This window comes from Aquarana catesbeiana, linkage group LG02, assembly GCF_042186555.1.
Source record: "Aquarana catesbeiana isolate 2022-GZ linkage group LG02, ASM4218655v1, whole genome shotgun sequence".
Lineage (NCBI taxonomy): Eukaryota > Metazoa > Chordata > Amphibia > Anura > Ranidae > Aquarana > Aquarana catesbeiana.
Genome location: NC_133325.1, coordinates 414513397 through 414530680, shown reverse-complemented (window position 1 = coordinate 414530680; position 17284 = coordinate 414513397). Strand labels below are relative to the sequence as shown.

The 17284-nt window shown below is 39.3% G+C and overlaps 1 protein-coding gene across 3 annotated transcripts in view; it reads left to right on the top strand.

The window, feature by feature from the left end:
- The window catches only part of CSMD2 (CUB and Sushi multiple domains 2), a 1533565-nt gene that overhangs the window by 1067420 nt on the left and 448861 nt on the right, over positions 1-17284 (top strand). For all 3 annotated transcript variants that reach the window (XM_073615428.1, XM_073615429.1, XM_073615430.1), the window contains 2 exons: positions 5823-6149; positions 8380-8574. In XM_073615428.1, coding sequence (XP_073471529.1) covers positions 5823-6149; positions 8380-8574 — 522 coding nt within the window. The remainder of the gene's footprint in view (positions 1-5822; positions 6150-8379; positions 8575-17284) is intronic.

Genomic DNA, 17284 nt, shown 5'->3' with positions numbered 1-17284 from the left:
TGACAAGGGAGTTAACCACTCCTTACTTGATCCAAAATTGAAAGAAAAATGTTTGGCTTTTGATATACTTCAGTGTGGCTGTCCCATCGCACTAGAGCCATGGCTTAAAGCGGGGGTCCACCTATCTATGCTTTTTTTTTTTTTCTTGAGTTCATTCACAAACTTTTCTTCTCAGCATTACATACTCACATATTGTGTGTAATATGTCTGCCTGTGCCAGATTTCGTTGGAAAGAATAACTTATATTATTCACTGCAGGCGGTTTCCATCTTCATTGTGGGCATTCGAAGCCCACAAGCATTTATTTCCTGGATGTGGTGAATGCTGTGCTCCCAGCATTCACTGCTCGTTCCCGCACATGCTCAGTGGCATCCTGGGAAGCCTGAGACTAGCTCCCAGGAGTCTGGGAGAGGCTAGAAACACGCCTACTCCCACGAGAGGAGAACCAGGAAGTGCAAAGAAGAATAGAAAAATAAAAGGTAATTACGGCGATTTAAATTTTTTTAAACGGCATGTCAGCATCTAGGCAAGGAAGAGAATACATACAGATATTGTTCAAAATTTGGGTGGAACTCCGCTTTAAATGTTCTTTATCCAGACTTCGTATGTCTCTGTTTCAATGGGTTTCCACTATTAAATTCTGTGTCTTCATGGATTCCACAAAGCGAATGATTGATTACAGGTTGTTTAATTCGGTCCTGTTTTTTTTTATGTAGGGACATGTATGCATGATTGGTGTGGGAACATAGGATTGTAGTCACAACTGGGGCAGGTACTGGTATATGTGACGAGAATTTACTTTATAAAGTTTCTAGAAATATATATTTGCTATAAATATACATCATAATAACAAAAAGACCAAAAAAGTACTAGGGAAGATATGGTATGCCCAAAAATAAAGCACTCCAAAATTGCCCAGCCTCAATGTGTACTGGCTAACTGCAGAGGCATGAGCACCTTTTCATGGACACTGATGGGATCATTTTCATAGCTGAGAACACGAGTACACATCCCAAAGGAACATTTTCTAAATGAATTAATTAAGATTTCATTTAGGCATGTAGATTAGTAGTGCAAATGTCATTCATATCCCTGTTTGCCCATTCTTTCGCACCTTAAGTAAGATGGTCCTATGTTGATTGATTGACCTTCGACGCAAACTGCCACGTCTGCAACTTATACACCGTTAGTCGTTTTTCAGAAGTAATTGTCATTCACATTGCAAGCTTTCAAAATACATACATAAATCTACATATACTTGTATTTAGGTATGTGCATAATTATTTTAGTATATCATTTATACAAGGTCCTCTTTGCATGTTTTATTTATTTTTGTTACTGGAGGTTATTTTCTGTATCGGTACTGTATTATGAATAGAAATATGATCTTTCATCCAAATTCTTCAATATTAGCAGTATTTAAGTTTAAATGAGCAATGCAAAACAGAGGATAATTGAGTTCAGATGGAGATAGGAAAATGTGGCTAAAACAGGGAAACAATGCATTAAAGCATCCCCCGCTGTGGAAACATTGGCGCAAGATGGGTTTATTTAACAAATGAATAGTGAAAAGGGTGCAGGAAGGTCAGCGTGGCGGGATCATGCTGATATTTCCATGCAGAGCACCAATTAGAGATCACTGGTGTCAGGAGGAACTAATTTACTAACAGGGGTTCCAAAAACTGCAGGATTTTTATTTGAAAGAATAAGCAAAAAAAAGTATAATGGTAAAGAAAGGAATCAAGATGTTGCCTTTCAGTAGTTAGGCAGTGAAACCTGGAGGTCATACCAAGATTGAAGAGCTGCAGAGGCTCTGTGGTTGTAGTCACAGTTCCATGATCACACATTGGGTCTTATCACTACACACTGCTATGTTGGTCAGTACTCTATTTTGCTCAGCATGCTTCCTTATTGCTATGCATGTCATTGCACCACCTTGCATGTCATTCTCTTCCGTAGGATACTGCATGCTTATCTCTTCTGCATATAAATGAACTTGGTATGTAACAACTATAAATGTACCATTCTTATTCCATCCTGTTCAAAGATCATTCTTAATGAAGGAAAACACAATGAAACCAAACTTTATCCAAAACATTGTATACATGACTTCATTTATAACTGGCTTGGACTTGGATTTTACAGTATTTATATTTCACTTCTATTGATTGTCATTGAATACTTTATTGGAATTTGAAATGGCACAAAATGAATGTCAACAGAATAGTTGTTTGTATAAATGTATATATATGCTGCATATAAGTGTATTCATTTGAAATGAATGCAAAGAAAATTATACTCCTCAAATACTTTAAAAGTGTCATGTAAACTAACAGTTGTAGTAAAAGTACAGTAGAAAAAAATAAAAAAAATAAAAAAAGTTTCAAAATGGCATTATTTAAAGAATTAGCTCCGCAATATACGCCCCTGTTTTTGGTAACATAAAGGCAAGACACAGGTAAGCAGATGTCTTGCCAAGAGCAAAAGGTAATGAGATGTTTGCTCTTCCTTGTTTGCTTCCAACAATCCTTTGGACCAGTTCCAGTATCCTTCTTAAATCAGATAGCACATAGAAGTGGTGCATGTCTTGTGCTTGTTTTTTGTAGAAAAGAAAGGCAAATAAAGATAAATACATAGAAATCTATATGATATTTTTGAAAAATATTTAAAATGGTTACATTGACTATTCATTATATTTCTTTTATGCCCTGTACACACGGTCAGATTTTCCGACGGAAAATGAGTGATAGGACCTTGTTGTCAGAAATTCCGACCGTGTGTGGGCTCCATCACACATTTTCCATCAGATTTTCCGACACACAAAGTTTGAGAGCAGGCTATAAAGTGTCAGAAATTCCGATCGTGTGTACACAAATCCGACGCACAAAGTGCCACGCATGCTCAGATCAATGTCCGATCGTGTGTATGGGGCATTAGTCTATGACAGGACTTGATAATCGATTGTTTCCCACAGAAAAATTGCCCAGATTGCCCTATGCCAACTATTTAGATTCATAACTTAATAAATGTATTTATTCACTGCAGGATTGAATCCTATTTATGTCCAGTGTCCAAAATAAATAGATATTAGTTGAGGTCAGTGTCAATCACTCAGACATGCAAACGCAGGCTTGCAACCCCCCCCCCCCCCCCAAAAAAAAAAAATTAAAAAAATTGATAAATAAATAAATAAATAAGAATCAGGCATATCTAACAGATACATAACGATGCATTATCACAAGAGCTGAGATTATGTTTTGGATCAAGTAGGAAAGGGTTGAAACCCCTGTGAGGTTTTTGTTTTTTGCTGTTTAGGATATTTACCTGCTCTTCCTGTCCCAGAGACATAAAAAGAATTAGAGGAAATCTCTACAAAGTTCTGGAAATTCCCATATTTTCACTGAAACAGGTACCCCCTTTTTATGGTGACAACTCTAGTGACAAAGGTAACCCAGACAAATGAAAAGGGTGAATCTATCTAGCAGGGACACAGCAAGCAATAAAAGGTTTACAAGGGTTCTAATATATTCCTACTCTAAAAGTCATCTCAGTTAGTTTCGGGATTGCTGGTAGCAATTCACTCAGTCATTAAATTTAATGGGTAAAGAATTGCCGACAATGGTCTACACTTTACCACTACCACTGAATGTTATTGTGAATTTGTGCTTTGCTCGCATAGAGCAAAGGCTATGGATTCCCTGTGATCAGTATTAATTGGTGCAGTTCTGATACACGAAGTGGGTAACATTCTCTTCCAGATTCAAAAGTACCGAGTATTTCCTTCAGCTCCCAGTGTGAGGGACAGAAAAAGAGTTATAAGGCGTATACACTTCTTGGGTAGGGAGGTATAATTAAAACAAACCTTCTGCTTTGCCCAGGTGGATTTTTTTCAATGTGCCACACAAAAGGGTGCAATTTTGATAGAAGTCTGCATTTTTTCAGATTGTGGGTGAAAACCAAAGCATCTGAAGGAAAGTATTAAATATGCCAGACAAGCTTACAAAACTGCACAGTCTCTATAAGAGGATATATTGTACTCCAGGCAATTTGTACTCCAGGGCTGCAAGCTAAAACGGACTAAACACTAAAGCTGGCCATACATGGATTGAAATTTGGCTTAGCAGGAACTGGATGACTTTTGATCCATGTATGCCCGTTCCTGTTCATGGGAAGTCAATCTGTCAATCAAATGTTCCTGAACAGGCTTGTTGGAAAATTTCCACTCTGTCAGAGTATGCAGCCAATGGGCTGCAGTGCCGATCAGTGTATTCTGATGGCAGGGGAGTTCTGCTGTCAGAATAAAATGACATAAAGGAAGGATTTTCCCATCCACCTCGAATGTGTGGATGAGGAAATCAACTTAGATTTTTTTTTTTTGATCAGCTAGCTGGCTGAATGAAATAAACTGAGTAGTGTATTGGAAGCTTAAATCAATGTATTGTAAACAATATGTATATGCTGTTTTATTAGTAATATGGATGCATTTTATAAAGATAATGTTATGAAACTAGAATGATGTTTAGATAAAACAGCTTTCCTTTTGTTAAAATCAGGAAAATTATAGATATGAATGAGACTTAAAGACTATAAGTTCCTGTGTCTACGACTGATAGAGACCACCAATGAAATCCCAATAACATAAAATTTGGTTAATTCACTTGCATGGCAAACATTGACAGCAAATGCAGTTTTGTGATATTTAGATAAAGCTTAAAGTTGTGTGCAGTTTCTTGTATTTGTGGAGTATAATATCTTTAAACATTTTATATATATTGAAAATTGTACCTGTTTCTTCACTTTATTTGACAAAAGTCAACATGTTCGCACTTTAAATATCTAGTCTTAAAGCAGAGTTCCAGCGTTTTTTTTTTTTTAAATCACCCCTTTCTACCTAATCCCATATCCAACAGGATTAGTGGTGAATGTAGGTTTTGTAAATGCTTTAAAAAAAACAAAAACATACCTTGCTGTCCCCACTGAGCACGCTCCCATCTTCGGTGTGGGCATCTGAAGCCCACTGTTATCCCCTCCTGGGAAACTGCTGCTGGCTATCTTGAACATATCATACAAAGTGCGGCGAGGCAATGCTTCAAGTGGTGGATGCCCATTGACTCTTGGGATTGATGACACTCATAGGTCAGGAGCCAATGGGCAGGTGGGCAGACATGACGTACCTCGCTGCGGCGAGGTACTGCGAACCTCCAAAAGAGGTATTTGGACTGAAGAAAAAAAAATGAAAAAAAAAAAAATGGCCAAATAGATTATCAGAAGTGATCACAAAAGCAGGGGGGGGAGCCGACAAAATGCCTGGAACTCTGCTTTAATGTTATATATTTTCAAATGTACAAATTATTTATATAGAATATATTAATGGTGGAAATAATAATAAAACTTTGGTTCCCGCTATTGAATATAGTCAAACTTTCATAAATTTAGTAGGGCAGTAATGTGAGCTAGTACTATTTTGATGTTCAAGATATATATGCAGCAATGGCCTTAGCTAATTTGAGGAAATTGAGCTTATTAAATTCATAGAAGTTCACTGATGATTCAAGTTGCTTCTGCCCATCTGGCATCATTCATAATTGCCAGTTGATCTGGGTCTACATGCTCAGGAAACATTAGCTGAATTGAAAAAAAAAAATTCAAGTATATAAAAGTATGACCATATAAACATACAAAAAAAGCCAAGAAATTTGCATTATATGTTTCAGGTACAATTTTCAGTTACATACCTTAGATTTAGGACTCTGATAGATGCATGCAACAATGCAGCTAACCACTGGTCTGTCATTTGTTTGCTACTCTTGATTTTTTCACAGTTTCCTGCTTCTTTAATTTCACTACCCCATCGGGAAATGTGCTTTCTCCAAACTATCCTGAAGAATACAGCAACCATCTTCACTGTGTGTGGCTCATCATAGCCAAACCTGAGAGCCGTATCCACCTAGCTTTCAATGACTTTGATGTAGAGCCTCAATTTGACTTCTTGGCAGTTAAAGATGGTGGATCACCAGAATCACCTGTCCTGGGCACATTCTCTGGGAACCAGGTTCCCCCATCACTAACAAGCAGTGGCCATGTATTAAGGCTGGAATTCCAGACTGACCACTCCACTGAGAAACGAGGATTCAATATCACATTTACCAGTAAGTATCCAAATCCAACTATGTGTGACTATGTTGAAACTATAACTGTAACACAATTCTAGATCAATTCCAGTACGTGATGGTAACTGACTTTGTGAAACATGATCTTGTGACTAATCCATGTCCTAACTAATTTCTTTTTCCACAAGGGTCATAGAAATAGGCCAAATGATTTCCTGCTACTTAAAGTGTTACTAAACATACAACAGTAAAATCAGTCTGTATATGCAGTAAAGCCTGCTTGTTATACTTACTGTGGAAGGCTGTTTGATCCTGTCTTATCTGATCTTCTCTTTCTTCCACTGTCCCTTAATCATCTTCTGATAATACAAAGCCTTTGGAGTCACTTTGCACATGCTCAGTTTGGTGTGTATTGCTAGAGAGTGATTTTTTTCTTGGGGGGTGCATGTGATCGGCATAGGACCAATCAGCACTGTCCAGACAGAGGGTCAGGGGTCCTGGAGCCTCAGAGTAGAATGAAAACTCCTCCTACAATCTTTAACTAGACACTGATGGAAGTCACAAGACTGCTATATACTGCTGATATACTGCAATCTTTGGGGTTACTTCTTATTAAAGAACTATAAAAAAAGAGTTGTAAAGGGCATAGGCTCAACTATTAGCAGCAGTAAACTATGCATGAGACAGGCACAGGATGCATGAGACAGGCTTTTTGAAATTCAGCAAGGCAAAAAAACAAAGATAGTTCAATACAAGAGATCTTTGTACAGCAAGCCCAAAAAATAAAATAAAACAAAACATTTGCACTAACTAACATCTAACTAAACCTATGTGGTGGGTTTCCTAAACAAACAGGTAACACATGTGGCATTTTTAGTGTTCTGTCAGCAGTCATCCTTTTCACCCACCAGCAGGCTCTAACAGAAGAGAGAATGAGAGAGACTTTGAGCCTCAGTCAGCTTATATATAAAAAGACCCGTGCACAGCTGAGACTAATTAATGAGGTCTGGTCAGCCGGTAAGATGTGGACCTAAGGATTGGGGCTTTATCCCACTCAAAGCTTCTGAGCTCCAGGACCCAGACCATGACTTATTAAGATCTGAAAAAGACACAAATCCTGGATCTCATCACCATGTCTAGTTGAGAAACCTAGGTGACACATATACATCATCCACAGGCTATGCAGCCAGTGCCTCACACAATATAGGGGTCTATGTATCAATACACACTAGCTCCTGTTAAATATGTATAGGTCATAATGCCAGCTAATCAGATCTGGTTGTCTAAGTCACATTTAATGAGTAGAATGGACAGCCATTATTAAATGCAGATCACTGCATTAAGAGACCCGATGTGGCATTTAAGAAACCCAGTGTGTTTTTGTGTTAATCTCTGCAAAGCAGACCCATGAGCAATCTGTGGCATCAGAAAATACTTTTTTTTCAAATAACTACTGTAACTGCAGCTGTTCCTGTAACCAAGTGAGTATCAAATAGAGCTTCCTATTTATGTGACTTCCTACAGTGATAATGTTGTTGTGACAATGTCTCCGTGAGAAACTGGCACAAAATATCTGACCTTGCTGTACTCTGCCAAGAATTCTCAGATACAGCAGCCCAATGTAGCATGGAGGCTTAGCCTTGGAGTATTTTATTTCCTAAAGAAATGATTATGTTTGATTTGCTGAAAGTGCAGTTAATTAGACTCAATGAAGGTGACTAAAGCTGAGTTAATATTTGACGCTGCTGGGAATTATTTATTCATAAATGTATAGCAATATTCATCATATGCATGAAAGAAAATTGCGTTAACCCAGCATTAAATAAAGATGGAGGTAGGCTACAGCAAATAAAAATCAGCATTAATTAAGAGATGCATTTAGCTAGACATTCCATTATAGAGCGTGATTCATAAAACCATTTTCAGCCACAAGTTGATGCTAATCCAAATGACCTGCCTGATGGATTGCAAATAGTATACTTTATTTATGATCTCCCTGGCCATTCTAATCTCATCCCATGTAGTGTATTGTGACTCTTGTACTGTATGGAAATATGAGCTCATTTATATCAATAGTTTTATGAGCCTGTGTTTTAATAAATAGATATGGCTATGGGGCACCATTGCCTCCTATAAATTCTACTCATGATCATGCTATAATTAGTGAGACTATTAGTAATCAGTTTTGGTACATAGATTCCTAAATTGGCTATAACCTTCAAACATGACTCTTTATAACAGCTCACCCTTTGCTTTCCCATGTACTCAGCCTTTAGACACAACGAATGCCCAGACCCTGGCGTGCCAGTGAACGGGAAGAGGTTTGGGGAGAGCCTGCAACTTGGCAGCTCTGTATCCTTTCTATGTGATGATGGCTTTATTCGTACTCATGGATCAGAGACCATAACTTGCATCTTGAAGGAAGGAAATGTCGTATGGAATAGCGCGGTACTAAGATGTGAAGGTAATGTTTTGGCTTCTTTAATAGTTGAGAAATAACTGTAAATTGAATCTCCTGGTGGTTTTGACATAGCTGGTAATGCAACCATTTAAGAAATCACTTTAAAATGCTTTTGTAATATAATAAATTAAAAGAGATTGCTCCTTTCATTCAGCTTATCTCAAATAAGGCTTGTTTTGTCTCCATGCCTTGCCTTTTGTTCGGTATGCATATTTATTGTATGTATTACTAACTGCAACCATTTTTTCACTTTCCCACCTGTGTTATATTTATATGAATACACACTTCTATCTACAATATTTTGCTCAACTTTTTTTAGTCCTTTGTGTGTAATATAGTCTACACAGACATGAGATTTCCAACTTCCAAAGACCGTTCTTGTAAACAAACGGTGCACGGACATGGACACTTTCGTGAATGCTAAGAGTAATAGGGAATGTCAAGGAAAACAAACCTCATCAATCAATTCTTCCCATGAGACTGGGCATCCACTCATTGTTTTCATGGGTCACAGAGCGCCTATAGACTTGCTTTTGTTCTACTTTCCAACTTTAAAGTGAACCTGTGCTTTGCTGAGGGTTACTTAAATGCAGCCCCTTGTGCTCCTTTCCTTTGTTCAGGTCACCTGCAGGAGCAAGGATAAGAGGCCCTGTCATTCTGGTCAGAGCTCACACAGGGCTAAGGACTATCATATTTGACATAGCACTGGGGCCTAGTTATTGGCTGGAGAGTGAGAGTAAGAGGGGAAATTTACATGCTTCCCAAAACTGCAAGAACCGAATATTTCTCTTCGCTCCTACAGGCAGTTAGAGCAGTGGAGGAGCAAATGAATCATGAGTATACGGCAAGTGGGGGGGAATGCGGACACTGAACCTTATTCACTTTAATCAAGCTGACTGGACAACAGTCATCCCAATCTTCAGGTGGCTTTTATGCTTTGAATCACAAATCTCTCATATCTTCCCTTATGCTAATCTGTATCAATGAGGCTTGTAAAACATAAAGAATTAAACTTCAAAGCAATGTCTCTGCCATTATAACTTAGTTCCGGAGAAAGGAGATCTTTGCTTTGTAGTTAAAAGCTGCTCATTTCCCAATCTTCTCTATATGAAAACTCATTTGTATGTTTTTGAATTAGTCATGGTTTCATGTAGTGGAATGAAAATAAGTAATTAGTGTTTTATGTTGTTTTTTTTAAATGATTTTTCTGGAGTGCGTTGAAGTGCACAGACAGTATTGGCATTTACTAAAATGGTTTTTACAGGTTAAAAGTTATTCTAGGGTGAGACAGGAAACTGTAAGTGCAGGGAAAAGATTTGTTATCTGGAAAGATTGGAGTCTGCAATTTCTTCATAAGTTGTCTTTCTGAATGATAGAAGCCTAGGTAATAGATCCTAGATTGGGAGAGGGGAAGATTGATGCACTGGAGTTGATTTGCTAAATGAAAATAGGCTGATCACTTTTCAAGGGAAGTTGCTGGTAAATTTTCCCCAGAGCTCAGTGAATGAGTTGAAGCTGTGTTGACTTCTATCATTTAATCATGTGCAAAAAAAATACAGTTTTTGTTTTTTTTCCAAATACGTGATTGGGCATTCTGTGCAAGCTGAAGTTTTACCTCATTTATTAAGCTCTGGGGAAAATTCCCATTAATAGTGCAACTTCCCCTACAAAGTAAACAGCCTAGTTGACTTTAATAAATCAACCCCACTGTATCCACATGGTCTTTCAAACAAACTTTCCAGTTTAACCCCCAGACCTCGTGAGGAGGCAACAGATCACCGCCTGTCAACCCCCTTTTAAAAAGTAAGCTTGTTTTTCAGAGGGTGGTTGACAGGTGGTGATTTGTCACCAGCAATAGCTGCCACATGTTTGAATGTGTCCTAAAGTTAACTATGTAAAAAAAAGTGGTTGAATATTTAAGTAGCTAAGTAAATTGGGTGATGATTCACTATGACCATCCAATCATGTGCTAGCAAAAATCCTGTTTGTGAATCTCCTTGCACATGATTGGGCATTCACAGTGAACACAGCTTCATCAAATTCACATTCAATTTCCTGAGTGAACAATCCCTACTCCTTTAGTAAATCTCTCCATTTTCTCATCTTTTTAATGCTCACTGTACAATATTAACATGGATGCAACTGTCAGACCTCAGGTGACTTCTGACTCCCTGACATAAATGCCATTTTAGCAATAAATCTGCAAATATACAATAATTAAAGTGTGATTATTCCTAACACACCCGTTGACAGCTCTCATTGAGTTTATGGACTGAATTAGAAAGCTGGTATTGCTTGAATATAATTTCAGATTACCTTAGAAGCTTCCATGTTGATTAGAGATATAAATGACTTCCTACTTGTACATGTTCTTTAAAAAAAGTTGAACACTTAGTTCAGAAATACAATTGTTGCAAATATGCTGCACACTTTTACAAAAAAAAAAAGAGCCATGTTTTAGACATGTTAGGGTGTCTTGTCAGCCCATTCATTTTTATTGGGCTGTCTTAACGCACAACATAATGCTCAACATAACGTATTAACACTCAATGTTACCACAGTAACGCATCACAACGATGTAAATGTGATTGCTTCTCAAAGGAATCATTGAAGGATGTAGGCTTTTCTCAATGTCTGCTAATATACTCTGTATTCCTGCTAAAATTGCCCAGCTTAGAATACTGGCTGCTACAAAGCAATATTTTTATTTTACCAATATTTGAAAATACAGAACTTAATGAAAATGACTATGCTTATAATGTGCCTAAATTATAGCCAACAGTTAAGTAATTATAAAGGAAATGCATTATTCATTTTAAATTGAAAAAATTGTCCTAAAGCAGATACCCAAATTATTCTTTTTGCCAAGCAAAGTGAAGTTAGGAGTTGTATAGGGACTTAGTTGCACAGTTTTTTGCTATGCTTTATTTCTTTCACTCAAGTGCCGGAAATCATGTCAATTGTTTAAAGATATGAACAGATTTATACAACTACTTGCTTAGTATGTTGCTCATTTGCTGCAGGCAGTGACGGCTGGCTGTTTTTTTTTGGGGGGGGGGGCAGCAAACAACTCCCTGGGCCACCGGTGGAGCGGCACTAGCACAACTGCCTCTACACCCCCAGCAAACCCCCTCCCCCCACCCGCTGTCTGATGGTCAGTCCTTACTCTGGATGTCGGCGATGAGAGCAGCGGTCGGAGCTGATGCGGCCATCTTCCAGTGCGTTTGCCCCTGTCCTTAAGCATGGCGGGCTCGGGGAAAGCTTCTCTGGTGTCCTCTCCTGGAGCAGCTTCCGTAGTGTATCTCCTCTCTGTTCCTCCCGGCGCTAGGTGTCCAATAGGATCACCTGATGTTTTGGACAATAGGGAAATAGGTTTCATACCTGCTTCCGATTGGCCATAAGGAGGACCAGTGTTGCAACAGCAAATATTAATTTGCTGTTGCACACCTAGGTGGTATGGGAGCGCATCCTCTGTGACCCGAGCCCACCCTATTTTGAAGCCTATTAGAGTCTCTGGCTCTAATCAGGTGCTTAAAAAAAAAAAAAAAAAACCCAGCCGCTGTAATTCATGTGCCTGGTGCCCTGAAAGGGACCGGACACATGAATAGGGTGCGGCCGTGGATAGATTCATGTTATGCATGAACCTATCCATTGCATATAGGGGGGAGGCGTGGAGAGAGGGGGCGGTGCCCGGGAGCCCCTAATGGACGGGCCGCCACTGCTGCATGATGAATAAATAATAATTATATTGACTGACACACCTTTTCTGTTTAAACTAGAAGATAATGTATATGAAAATTCTTGAGGTCCTGAATACTGACTATATAAAAAATAGCTTTTTACTGATCACATCATGTGTTTTTAAAGGTTCGATCTTCTTTTTTTTAAAATAACAAACATGTTATACTTACCTCCACTGTGCAGTTGCATAGAGTGGCCCCCGATCCTGCTGTTCTGGGGTCCCATGGTGGCTGTCTCAGGTCCTCCCCACTAAAGCTAACCCCCTCTGGGAAGTGCTCTCCTGGGGGATAGCTTGCGGGTGCGATCCCGAGTCGGCGGTCCATAAGCCGCCGACTACAGGACTCGGCCCCGCCCCCCGGCCCTCGCGTCATTGGAGTTGATTGACAGAAGCGTGAGCCAATGGCTGTGCTGCTATCAATCTATCTAATGAAGAGCCGAGAACAGGCGAGAAGACCGGGCCGACATCAAGCGCGTTCTCAATGCAGGGCTTTCGAGGGCTCAGGTAAGTAAACGGGGGGACTGGGGGGCCTGCAATCGCCGAATGTTTTTTCACCTTAATGCATAGGAGGCATTAAGGTGAAAAAACATGAATTTTTACAACCCCTTTAAGCAGTCTTCACACTAAGAGCAGAGAAGTCTCTGTCAATATGTTTGTTGTTGGCTTATTGCACAGCTAATGGATAAAGAGGTAAGGGCAATCACATAAAATATGAGCACCCCTACAAGCAGCTCTGATAAGGATAGTGTTAACATGTATACTTCTGTTCAAGCCACAGGTTGCGAACATTTATGTCTATGGTGAAAAAAAGTGAGAAGGACATGAACCAAAGAAAAACAAATGGGCCGCAATATAGTACACAATACTACTCAACAAAATCCAAGGCTTCTGTTTGCTACAGTCAGAACTTTGGTTAAAACAATGAGAAAAAATATTTTATCTTAAAAATTATTATTTTTCTACACACATTTGCACTGTACTGCATTGACTATGTAAGTACAGTAGGTAAAAAAAAATGACACACATTTATTTAGTTCCTTGTATAAAAACAATGACACAACTGTCAGAGAAGCATAATGACAGTAGGGAAGGTATTTGACTCTGCAGGATATGACACACTTAAGAATAGTAATCAACAGCAGGTAGAAATTGGGTCAATGGGTTTAGCCTAAATTTTGAATTAGAACATTTGATTGCTTCGTGCTTCCTTTGTACTTACAAACACTATAGATAGTGTAGCCCTCTTCTGTGTGTGTGTGTGTGTGACCCTCCCCAAACAGGATATTACGCTAAATCTGTAGGTATATAAGAGAACCAGAACCTTCATTAAGTGGAAGAGTGGGTTTAATAATATAGTAATATATTTTGCAGTGCCCCCACCCAGAACAGGGCCTTTGCGAGCAGAGGGGATTCCCTTCCTAGGAAATTAATCAGTAACCTAAACAAAGTAATTGGGAGCAGATGAAATACTGCAACCAGCATATAACATTAACCATAAGTACATAATGTAGATACACACCAGTATACAGATAATACAATTGTTACATAAGAAGAGATTAATAACAGTACGTACATACATCCAATGTACAAGCAGGTATTATCAGCAAAGGGCCCAATAGGAATCCTGGTGGAATTATGAACATGCCTGGGTATATATAGTTATTATAAGAGATACAGCCAGATGAATGTTGCAGAAAAGTTGAGTTGCGGGCAAGATCTGCGGTCATGGGGAGATCTCCAACTGTTGTCCAACCAGTCTGAGATGGAGCTTCTCACTGGTGAGAACTGTGGTGTGGCACTGGAACTCAAAGTCAGCCTATCTACTCTGTACTTTAGTCCCTCCCTAGTAGTTTTAATTTGACATGCAACCAGACCTCTAACCACAAGAAGTTGCAATGGGATGCCTAACCTGGCTCTAGCCTATACTGACTACTGAGCCCTAAGCAAGCTAAATGTAGTTATAGAATCCCAGATCAGGCAGGGTTACCTAGAATACCAGAAGCAGCATATAAACTATATTGTAATAAACAGGTTCACTTATTAATATACTTGAAGTTGACCACTACACACATACAGTAGCAAAGACCTAGTTATCTTGCACTGTGCATGTAAGATAATAACAATAGGACAGACTCGTTCATCACAAAGATTCAGAAATACAACCAGAAGCTATGGACAGCTGCAGTTAAACTATTGGAACATATACTTGCATAATTGTCTGCTGTAAAAATACAGCAGCAGTAGAAGCTCCTCTGTGTATAAGGTGCAATTCTGTCTTTTTCTTCACTACTTCCTTCTGGGGTTTTGAAAGAACCTCTCTGAGACAGAAAGTGATAATACATAATTATACGTAACACTGTGATATTAGCAGCTAACAGTAGAGGGCAGCAGATCCCTATAATTGCTAACCTCAAATGAAATAATGTAACCGTATTTTGATAGGTAAACTACAAGCAGTACTATGCCAGGTGCCATTTACATGTTGCGTTAGGAGAGCCCTTTTTTTTTTTTTAAATAGACTGTCTAATGCACCAAAAAATGGTTAGCAAGGCAGTGCAACACAACGCAAGTAGTTTGTATATGTTGCCCTTTAACCCTAAATTCACACATATGTGGTGTAGGAACTGCAACAATTCCTTCGAGGTTCCCACACTGCATTGCAATTGCACTATGTTTGCGATCCACTGTGGGTGTCAATACAAGGTTAACAACACCACAAAAAAGGATTGCAAACGCCATGTGGTTTGCACACACTAGATTGCATGTTACAAAATGACAATGCGGTGCGGCTCCAAAAAAGAAGCCTGCACTTTTTTGGTGCAATGCGGTGCGATTTGAGCCCATTCATTCAAAATGAATGGGCTCAAATTGCACCACACTGAATCGCACGTGAATTGCACAGGAATGAGGTGCAGTTCCTATGTGATTCACATGCAGGTTGTAGTTTTAACCCGGGGCTTAATAAATTTACAGTGGTTCATGAGCAAAATGACTGTTGATTTCTTTCTTGTTTTGCATGTCTATATTCCTGGATATATAATTATCTAAATGTTGTAATAGTAGTTTTGTATGACCTATACTGGTCCTTGTATGCATACTGTAGTTTACCTTGGTAGAGAGCCTCAGCGGAAATCCGTATTCCAGGCAGATTAAAATTTAACTGCTTGATCAGGATTCTGATAACCTATTACACTGACACATTATACTGTGCTGTAATTATGACCCTGCACTAATTGGTACTTATCACACACACACCAATGAAGACTGACACTACTGAACCTTATCTGGATGACCTGCTCAGTTATCTCTGTCTAAATGCAGCAACTCGTAACCCTTCCTACGCTTATGACTGGCAATTTGCTTTACCTAGAATTTAACTATACATAGTTTTCTTTTTTCACTGTAAGTATTAATATACATTTAGGTAACGATTAGGTAAAAAAAATAATAATGTACATATTTATTTGCTGTGTTACTTTTTTATAGCAATTTATGCATAATGTACACCTTTCACAGTGTTGCACTGGACAGGATATGAGTTCTCTGGTCATACAGAAATTGCAGCAGCAGAGAACTGATTTAAGTTATACAGAATACTTGGTTGCACAGCAGTTATTTTAGGCTTAAAGGGAATGGAGTAGTGATGGACAGATAAAGCATATCCAAGAGGGCATCATCAGATTTTACTAGATAGAAGACTGAGATAGACAGTACAGATAGAAACATCAGAGAGAGATTGCATGTATAACACGTGATACAGTGCAGACCTGCTCACACTGCTGCACTGTAGGAGACCAAGCTAATTAACTGAGATGTCAACCTCTAAGAAAGATAGGGTGATATGGATGCAGTGCACTTTGTATGCTCCAATCTCTTCTATCAGTAGAAGTTCCTCAAGACTTGCATACAGCTAACATTGTACCTATCCACAAGATGGGTACAAAAAAGGAGCTGGGAACAAGCCTAACAAGCTTAAAGCGGAGTTCCACCCAACAATGAAACTTCCGCTTTAAGTGAAGGTGACCCCCTGACATGCCACATTTGGCATGTCATTTTTTTTGGGGGGGGGGGGATACCCTCTTAGAGGGATCCAGCTCCCGCTTCTTCCCAGGGCACCGCGGCTCCAGAAGGAAGATCACCTCTCCCCCCTCCCTTTTGGCAATCATCTGGGACACGTCACAGATCCCAGATGATTGCCCGGCCAGTCACAGTGCACAGCACGGCTCGTGCATGCGCAGTGTGTTCCCACAGTAACAATGCCACCGCCGCAGAGAGGAGGGGGAGAGGAGCGGGGGTTTGTTTGCCCTCATCGCTGGACTGTGGGACAGGTGAGTGTCTGATTAATAAAAGTCAGCAGCTACACTTTTTGTATATTTATATGGGTGGAACTCTGCTTTAACATCTGTAAATGTAAAGTTAATGAAATCTCTCTCCAGCAGACCCCATTTATAATACGTGGTCCAGGCCCAACTTTATACTTTTACATTAACCACTTGCCTACTGAGCAATTTTACCCCATTCCTGCCCAGGCCATTTTTCAGCGCTGTCACACTTTGAATGAAAATTGCAGTCATGCAACACTGTACCGTTTGAAATTTCCATAATTTTTTTCATACAAATAGAGCTTTCTTTTGGCAGTATTTAATCATCACTGGGTTTTTTAATGTTTGCTAAATAAATGAAAATATACAGAAAATTTTGAAAAAAATGAAACATTTTTCATAGTTTGTTTAAAACTTTTGCAAACAGGAAATTTTCTCCTTCACTGATGTGCACTGATGAGGCGGCACTGATAGGTGGCACTGATGGGCACTGATGAGACAGCACTGGTGGGCACCGATGAGGAGGCACAGATGAGGCTGCACTGATAGGCCGCACTGAAGGGCACTGATAGGTGTCACCGATGGGCACTGATAGGCAGTACTGATAGGTGACACTGATGAGGAGGCACTGATTGGCAGCACCGGTGGGCAC